At 39.8% G+C, this 9,847-nt stretch overlaps 1 protein-coding gene across 1 annotated transcript; it reads right to left on the bottom strand.

The window, feature by feature from the left end:
- Positions 1 to 5,605: 5,605 nt before the first annotated feature.
- Positions 5,606 to 6,532, bottom strand: LOC126946921 (olfactory receptor 13H1). The gene is given in 3 exon segments (XM_050777689.1): positions 5,606 to 5,904; positions 5,907 to 6,126; positions 6,128 to 6,532. Coding segments are annotated over 3 exon segments (924 nt in total).
- Between the last annotated feature and the right edge of the window lie 3,315 nt (positions 6,533 to 9,847).

Raw genomic sequence — 9,847 nt, 5'->3', positions numbered from 1 at the left:
GATCTCATTTGACCTTTCAACCATTCTGTGAGGTAGGTTAAGGAATATATTTTTCCCCTGTATGACAGATGCAGTCCAGAGAGGTTAAGTGATTCACTCAGAGTTCCATAGCTCATTAATGGCAGAACCCAGACTAGAATCCAGACTTCCTGACGCCTGAGCACGTTTTTTTCCCAGTCGCTCATGATGTTGCACTGTAAAGTGTTTGACCTGCTGTTCACACTTAACTAGAAACAGTTACTATGCTCATTACTAGTGGAGAAAAAGAGGAGAGGGAGAAGGTGCTCAGTGAGATGGGGGTCAACTACTTTTGCGTCAATTGGGAATTCAATAATAATAACAACTTCAATAACAATGATAAACATAGTTAACGTTTATTGAGGGCTTACTATGTCTCAGCCACAGTTCTCAGCATTTTAGATAAATTAACGGATTTAATCTTCTTAACAACCCTACAAGGGTCAGTCCTATAATTGTCTTCCTTTTATAGATGAGGAAACTGAGGTGGAAAGTTGCCCAAGGTCGTATAGCTAGTAAGTGTCAGAACCTAGCTATTTGGAACCTAGACAATCTGAACCTGCTGTGTCTTCCTTTCTCTGCTCATCAACAATCTTATCTTCTTCCTACCCTTCTTCCAAGGACTCCATGAATGCATCAGGTTCTCATTAGAAAGATCATTAATCTAGGTATCAGGAGAATTGTATTCCAACCCCAATCCTGTTACTAACTGTTGACCTTGATAACATTATTGCCTCTCTAAATATTTTGTCATCTGTAAATGACAGTTAATAATATTTATAGCAATTTTTGCTCTGCTTATCTCATTAAATTATTTTGAGGATGATAGGAGGTAATATGTGTTCAAGAATAAAATAAACTGTAAAGTTTGTAAAGCTCTTTACCAACATAAGAATTAGGAAGATATAGCTTTACAAAATAGTGTTGCCTGTGTACATGTCTGCCTCTCTACTTTTGAGGTGAACTCCTTGAGGGAAGGGAACAAGTATGCTTCCTTCACCACTGCATCCCTAGTGATGAGCATGGTACCCACTATCTGGTAGGCAGTTGATAAAGATGTGTTCAATGGATGCTATATGTATGAATGCTTGAATGGACAATTGAAGGAGCAGCCTCAGGATGCACTATTTAGAAAGCAAGTAGGCACTTCAATTCCTGGCATCTTAGGTGCAGATAATCTGGACACCATCGTGACAGCTAACATTTATTGAACTCTAGCTATAGGCAGACATTGTTCTAAGTGCTTCATTTTACATAAATTGAATCATATATATTCTTATAACCAACCTATGAAGTCACATTCAACACTATCCCTGCTTTTTCCAGCTCTCACCTGTATTGTTAAGTTTGGAAGTACATTTCCCACACTTGTTTGTCAGTAAAGTTCAGTTTTGGATTCTGCCCATGAGAGGCACCTGCAGGAAACTTGGCAAGCAGAAAGGAAGTAGACACCATCGTTGCTCTTCCTGACATCTTGTTTAGGTGTGTGTGCTTGATCAGAAAAGATTTAAGTGACTTCTGAGCATTCTCCTGTGAAACATCTGCTTCAGTGACATCATTAGCAGCAGTTTCCTAACAATCTCTAAAATTTCCCATGATTCCTGCAATTCCAACAACTGTCTCATTTTGCTGGCAGTTCCCTTACCTTTTCTCTCATAGCCCTTCCAAAGGCTTTGTAGGCCCTTAATTCTCTGTGTTAAATGCCTTCCTGAAATAACTATAGAGTAGTTTCTGTTTGCCTGATCAAAATCTGAGTGCGACACTTTACAGGAGAAGAGACCAAAGCAGAGGGTAACTTGAGTGAAGAAGTGGCAGAAGGAAGGACTGAATGTAACCAGCTTGGTCCCAGGGCCTGTGCTCTAAATAGTTATACTCCACTGCCTCTCTTCGACTGAAAACCCAAATCCTATGAATGGGGCACTGTATCTTTTTCTGAAATCTCCATGAGTATTTCAATGGAAATGATCGTTTGGAGCCTGCTTTTCAGTTTGTAAACTTTCTTCTCAACTTTTGACAGAACCACCTTAGTTTCAACACAGTCTTTCCATCTTACTTTCCAGGGTGAAGCAAGGTAAGCTTCACTACTCAGCCATTGGGGATGGGGAGTAGGGAGGAGTCCAGTGGAAGGGTTCATGGGATCCTTGTGATTGATCAGGCAGAGAAGCACTACTCAATCTCAGGAGTTTTCAAAAGCCCAGCATCGATTTCATTTCACAACACCCTCACAGAGTTCATTTTTATCTTTAAAATAAATTAATATCAGCGTAAAATTAGATAGCCTCTAGAGTTAGTGCTTAGAAACTGAATGTTAATGCTGGAAGGGCCAGAGCTGTGTTAACTAGCTGCCGTGTTTGCCTTTTTTTTTTTTTTTTTTTTTTTGAGACGGAGTCTTGCTCTGTCGCCCAGGCTGGAGTGCGGTGACCCGATCTCAGCTCACTGCAAGCTCCGCCTCCCGGGTTCACGCCATTCTCCTGCCTCAGCCTCCCTAGTAGCTGGGACTACAGGCGCCCACCACCTCGCCCGGCTAGTTTTTTGTATTTTTTTTAGTAGAGACGGGGTTTCACCGTGTTAGCCAGGATGGTCTGGATCTCCTGACCTCGTGATCTGCCCGTCTCGGCCTCCCAAAGTGCTGGGATTACAGGCTTGAGCCACCGCGCCCGGCGCCTTCTTTTTCAGTCAAAGCTAACATTTAAAGTCAGAGAGGTAGATCTATATATATTGATCTGGAGGAATGTTCATGATATATTGTCAAGTGGAAAAGGCAAGTTGCAGAGTAAATTGATGATATGCTTGCATTTTTTAAAGAAAACAAGAGAAAGCCCTATATAAAATAACACCTGGATGCAGAATGTTAGAACTAGAGAGGTCCTTAGGTAGCTAAACACAATCTTCCTGTTATATTGATGTGCAAGTTTGAAGGCCAGAGAGAGATATAACTAAGGTTACACAGCTAGTTAGTAGCAGAATCAATTCCATAGCCTTCATCTCCAGACTCTACTATGTCACTCTGTCTGTAGGCTGTGCCCATACCAACAAGTCAATAAAGGGAGAAAGAACCTAGTGACGTAGCTATACTCTTTTGTAGTAGAGAGACCATTACTGAAAATGAGCATCTCATTTTAAGCTGTAAACCAACATATACTAAAGAGTGGAATATTTTTCCCTCCAAAGGCAGAATCATTAAAACCTATACTTTTAATATTCCACCTGATTTCTGAATTTTCCTCTATGCAAAGGCACTCTTTGATTCTTTTAATATTTCATTGATTGTGCCAGTTTATGTTTATTTCACAATGTTTGCTTGAAAGGTTTATCTTGATAGTAAGGAACATTTTGCACAAAGCATGAGACTTACCCTAATACCTACCACAGTGCCTGCCTTAAAGTAGAAACCTAATGTTTGTTAAATGGATAATTAAAGATAGAATTCATTTGCCTTTTTCTGAATTTTTTTCTTTCTTGATATTAAAACATATTCCAGAGATGAAGAGTACCGTGTACCTTTAAAAATGTATGCAATTTGAATAAATCTTGCATTTGTTTTGAAATTAAGCTGTTTTGAAATTAAGCTGTTTTGATAAGTGGCTTATTCATCCTCAATTATTTTTCATTTAGTTAGTAAACATGTGAGACAGTCTCCTTGTATCCATGGTACTCCCTTTGCAACACCATACAATGTCACATCAGCCCCCAGCAGTCACGGTAAGAGGAACACACTGAGTATCTGTTTGCTCAGCAGTGCTAGGTACTGTGTATTTTATTTTTTGCTACCTGTTTGTGTCTGGTTCCTCACAAACAGGTAGAAAAGGCTGCTTGGGAGATGACTTCATCATGTGTGGTAGAGCCCCAAAATAAAGTGAGACCAGAAGACAGGATATCTGGGTCTTCGTTCTAGATCTGCTTCCAAACAGTTTCATGATCTTGGGAAATTTACTCCACATTCAGTGAGGCTCAGATTTCTCATCTAAAATCAGTTATCTGTAATAGATCATTGTTTATCAAAACCCTTCCTTTTAGTTTTAGAATTCCCTTTTCAAATGAAAGAGCTCACAGGAAACGACCCCCCATGAGCAGGCTCCAGGCACCACAATTAAGTCCCTAAAAACGATATAAATCAAGATTTGAAAAACGTTGCATTATGTCCATCAATAGAAAATGGGTTTTTAAGATGTGGTTAATGTGTACAAATAAGTATTATTCAGCAATAAAAAGGAACAAATTACTGATACATGCAACAATACAGATGAATCTCAAAAGCAGGCTGAGTGAGAGAACCCAGACACAAAGGAGTACAGACTGCATGATTTCATTTATAGTCAATATTTAAAAAAACAAAAACTAACGTATAGTGAAAGAAATCAGATCACTGGTTGCCAGGAATTAGGGGTAGAGGGAGGAAGGGATGGGTTACAAAAGGGCAAAAGGAAACTTCTGTAGGTAATGAAATTGTTAGGTAGCTTGATTGTTGTGGTGATTCTGTGAGCATCTGTCAAAACTCATAGAATTGCACACTGTAATTGGACAAAGTTTATTGTATACAAATTATGTCATGATAAAGTGGATTAAAATATCACTACATTAATCATCTCTAGGGTTTCTTATGCCTTTAGATATAGTAAGTGGGATCTGGAATCAACCAGACCTAGATTTAAGTACTGGTTCTGTGGCCATGGGCAAATCACTCAGTTTCCCCACTTCTAAATATGGATGGAAAATAGTGCCATGGCATTGAACCACTGTGCGAACTCTATGTGATAATAGATATAGAGAGCTTCGCTCAACACCTAGCATATCATAAGTTCTCAATAAATGGTAGCTGCATTTAGAATTCTATGATTCCAAATAATTTTACAGACTTAGTTTTACAAGTTCAGAGGTGGCATATATATGATCTAAATTCTAATTTTGACTCCACTATCAATTATGTATGACTTTAGATGAGTCTCAATGTCTACTCTGTTTCCTCATTGTTAATACAGGGGGAAATTGTGGTGGTGTTCTTACCAACTCCATAGGAAAATTAGGAATATAAAATAGACTAATAGATTAGAAAGATGTTTTGAAAAACAAAAAGCAAAGATAAAACACTCTACACAGATGTAGGAAATAGTTATGATAATTTTTCTCATGATTCCAAGATTAAGTGGAACAAGGAGATTGTGCTTACGTAACAGGGCTTACCTTCAGTAAAGTTGTAAAGTTTCTGACATTTGTCTTCTGGCCTTTTATTATACCATTCTTTGCCTTATTTTCTAATTTCAGTTATGCCTCACTCGCTGTCAACAGTTATAGAAGGTTTTCTTGCTGTATAGGTCTCTTCTGTCAGTGATAAATTTACTCTGATAAGTTCATTTACCTGAAGGTGAGTAACCTAATGGGTAGCCACTAACAATATTCTACGTAAAGAAAGAGCAAAAATAATACCTCTAATGGCAATTCGACTCTCAGTAGGAATAATATTTGGGGTGGGAGCGCTTCCTGAAGCTTCTTATATGTCAATCACTTCCAAAGATAAAGTTACATCCTTTAAAACATTTTCTCCATCGGGGATGATGTGTTATTTTAGACATTTAGAAGCAAAGAAGGCTTATGTCCTTTTCAACATAACTTTCCTTATTGCCCCTTTAACATCTTTGTTTCTCAGGCTATATATCAGGGGGTTCAGCATGGGTGTCAAAGCTCCATAAAACACTGAGATAAACTTGTCCTGGTCAGGGGAGGAGTTGGACTGAGGTTTCATATACATGGAGATGGCTGCCCCATAGAAGATTGTCACCACGGTCAGGTGAGAGCCACACGTGGTAAAGGCCTTGAGCCTGCCCTGGGCTAAGTGAATCCTTATGACAGCCATAGCAATTCGTACATAGGAGAGGAGAACAAACCCAATGGTAGCAGCAGGGTGAAGACACTGGTGATGAGGATCATAAGTTCATTGAAGCTGGTATCAGAAAAGACCAGCTTAATGAGGGAGAGAATCTCACAGACAAAATGGTTGATGACATTAGCCCCACAGAAGTGAAGCCTCAGGGATAGGATGAGCATGGCAGTGAGCACAAGTGATGTCCCCCATGAGGTAGCAGCCAAGCAGACACACACTGGGCCATTCATAAACCACTGAATAACGCAGGGGATTGTTGAGAGCAACCACACGGTCATAGGCCATGGCAGCCAGTAGGAGGCACTCTGCTGTCGCCAAAGCCAAGGAGACACTCATTTGAGTCAGACACCAGGGATAAGAGAGGTAGGGATGGGTAGAGAAACAATGCACCAAAGCCTGGGGCATGGAAGCTGTTCCATAGCAAAGGTCTAAGAAAGACAGGTTACTAAGGAAGAAGTACATTGGAGTGTGGAGGTTGGGGTCAAAGTGAATAAGAAAGATCATAAATCCGTTCCCCAACAATGTGTTGAGGTAAATTATCAGCACCAATGTGAAAAACATGTCTCTCCATTGAGGATAGTTAGAAACGTCAATAAGGAGAAACTGAAACACTGCTGTGACATTGTCCATGTCCATCTTTCCTTCTTGCCACTATTCATTAAATGGATGCCAATTGGCTACTTAATGTTACCTGAAAGAATGAGAATAAAGATGGAGGATGTGAGAAAAGTGGAAAGATTTAGGGTGTGCAGGATCATTATCTTTGTCCTTTTCAGAAGAATGGGACACCAATGGAATAGATATCTATAATGGCGACAGAGGCAAGGCCAGATATCCCCCCCTCAATCCTAAGAAAATGGAAAGTTCCTTACCTTTTTGAAAATAGTTATATGAAAAGTTCTCCAGCCCTCCTCCACCAGAGGTCTTCTTGAATAATGTTTCCTAACTAAGAAAACAGGAAAGGTAGGCCATCTTCCTGACTTTCTCACTTTATTTTCCAAGATAAATCTGATATATAGACATGGTTGAATCTCAGTTAGCTTGAGTTACTAATCTCAACCAACAGGGTGCCTTCTGACACATGTCTTAGCTAAAATATTGTCTATGTTTGGGATGTCTCTCACTCCTAGATTGTGCATGCCTTCATTTTTCCATACTTCCAGAATTTACCATGGTGCCTGACATAGAGAAGGTGCAAGGTAGCTCTTTGACCTGAGCTGATACTATGTGGATGGAGTAGTAAGGTCTGGGAGGACCCTCTACTAATATCCCCTGCTGAAGTTACATTTCTAGCTTCTCCTACATTTTCTACTCTGTTGTTGTTGAGCCCCAGGCAGGAGTATGAAAATTGAACATGATGTTTCTAAAAGTGTGGGTGGTAAGGAGAGGGTCTGAGTATGCAACCTCACTGAAAAGGCTCTCTTATCCCATCCTCACCGATCTCTTTCCCCTAGCCCTGCTTCATTTATTATAACACATTCTAATATCTGAAATTATATTAATAATTTGATTCCTTGCTTATTATTTGTCTTTCACTCAAACGTGAATTTAATAACAGAGCCCTTGTCTGCTGTTTACTGGTGTATTCCTAGAATATAGAACAGTACCTGGGGGATCACAAGAACCCAACAGATAGTAAATGAATATATAAAGTCCTAAGCATTCAGAGCTATTATCCAGAATCTACCTACTCCTCTTGCCACTTGCACTGCCATTCGTTATTCCAAGGCATCATCATCACTCACCTGGATTTTTCCAGTAACCTCCTCATTGGTTTTCCTGTTTCTGGTCTTCTTCCCATTCAGTTCAAATGATTCAGTTGAACTGTAAGTGAAATCAGGTCACTTTTCAATTAAAACATTTATTCTATTTTTATTGAAATATGACTGATATACGAAAAGGTACACATATTTTATGTATACATCTTGAGTTTGAAGGTAAGTATATACTCATGAAACGGCCACCATAAATAATGCCCTAAATATAACAAACATCCCTAAAAGTTTCCTCCTTCTCTCTTTTATCTTTGTAATAAGAACACTTAACATAAGACATACTCTTTTAATAAAATATAAGTATACAGTATCATATTGTTAACCATAGATTCTCATTTCAACCTCACTAAACACCAGTCTCCTTACTATGACCTATGAGGCCCTATATGGTTTGCCTCCCAATCACCTCCTCTCTGAACGCACTTCCTACCACTCTTTCCCTTGCTCACTTTGCTCCAGTCACACTGGCCTCCTCACCATTCCTCAAATACTCAAAGCCCATCCCTTTCACAGAGCCTTTGATCCTGCTGTTCTGCATTTGTGAAAAACTTGCTACTCCATATTTATGAAACCCAGATCCTTGCACAGCCCACCTTCTCAATTCCCTCAGGTTTTTACTCACAAGGCATCTTTTCAGCGTATCCTTCCTGGGTCACCTCGTCTAGGAATTCATCTCCAGCCCCTGAAATTGTATTACATCCTTTCTGGGTCACCTCCTCTGGTAGTTCATTTCTAGCCATTGAAATTTTATATCCCCCTTTCCTGCATTATTTTCTCCTTAGAACTACATCTAGCGTACTGTATGGCTTATCTATTAATTATGTTTATTGCTTGTCTCTATCAACTAGAATGTATGCTCAATGAGATCAGGGTTTTTCTATTTTCTTCATTGCTGTGTGCCCAAAATGTAGATGAGTACTTAGATAGGAGCTCAATGATTATTTGCTGAAGGAATGTGTGAATGGAGTTCTTTCGCTGTTCCTTATTGAAAGGTAACCTCTCTTTTTCCATCTGCCTCTTCCCTTGACATTACTGTTTGTATGCTAAGCACCCCTTGATGTATATGTGTTTCTCCATGAGACTAACTCACATTTTCTTTCTAATCCCCTCCTTGAAGCTTCTGCTACTCACTTGCTATGTCTCTAGACAAGTTTCTTCCCCTTACTTATCTGAATTTTTATTTCTAATCTTGTTAAACTAAATTATCTCTAAGGTCCCTTCTAGTTTTAACAAGCTAGGATTCTCGACTTCCCACAGATAAAGAAAAAAAGAACTTACTCCTCAGAGTATTGAAATGTGTTACATTTTTCTCCTTTGTTGGAGAGACATGTAGGCTAGAGAAGGGGTTTCCTAAGAAATGAAGTATCCCTAATCATCTCTGAAATGGGAAACTCACTTGTCCTTAAAAGTGTCTTTTTTTTTTTAAGACAGAGTCTCAGTCTGTCACTCAGGCTGGAGTGCAGTGGCGCCGTCTCAGCTCACTGCAACCTCCATCTCCTGGGTTCCAGTGATTCTCCTGCCTCAGCCTCCCAAGTAGCTGGGATTACAGGTGCCCACCACCATGCCCGGCTAAGTTTTGTATTTTTAGTAGAGACGGGATTTCACCATGTTGGCCAGGCTGATCTCAAACTCCCGATATAGGTGATCCGCTCGCCTCAGCCTCCCAAAGTGCTGGGATTACAGGCGTAAGACACCGCCTCTGGCCCTTAAAAGTCTTTAAGAAAGAAAATTTCCTAACGTTTCCCTTCCATGTCGTGGCCTTCTAGTAAGCTATCCCTGTGTCACACTGTCTACTTTTTTCAGCCTATCAGATAGGCTAGGTGCACAACGAAGGTAAATCCACATATCCAGGAAAGTGTTTGCTATTTGTGAAGAGGGAAACAAATGTAAGGGATGGAGAGGGTGGTGACCTGGCTTCACAGGAGTGCCCTCAGAGCTTGAGAAACCTAACACTGCCGCTGTCTTCATTTATCATAGCACCCCAAGATAGAGATTTTGCCTTGGCCTGCCTCTACCTTTCCAGGTGAAAATTGAGAAAATCATCTCTACAGAGTGAGAACATACACGTATATGAGTCAAATGGCTGCATGAAACAATGCCCCGAAGCCTGTTCTATTTTAAGTTAGTATAGTCAGTCACATCTTACATTTTTTTGGAATATTTTGGAGTATATTTA

The sequence above is a fragment of the Macaca thibetana genome, chromosome X, assembly GCF_024542745.1.
Source record: "Macaca thibetana thibetana isolate TM-01 chromosome X, ASM2454274v1, whole genome shotgun sequence".
Classification (NCBI taxonomy): domain Eukaryota; kingdom Metazoa; phylum Chordata; class Mammalia; order Primates; family Cercopithecidae; genus Macaca; species Macaca thibetana.
This window is presented reverse-complemented; position numbering and strand designations above follow the sequence as displayed.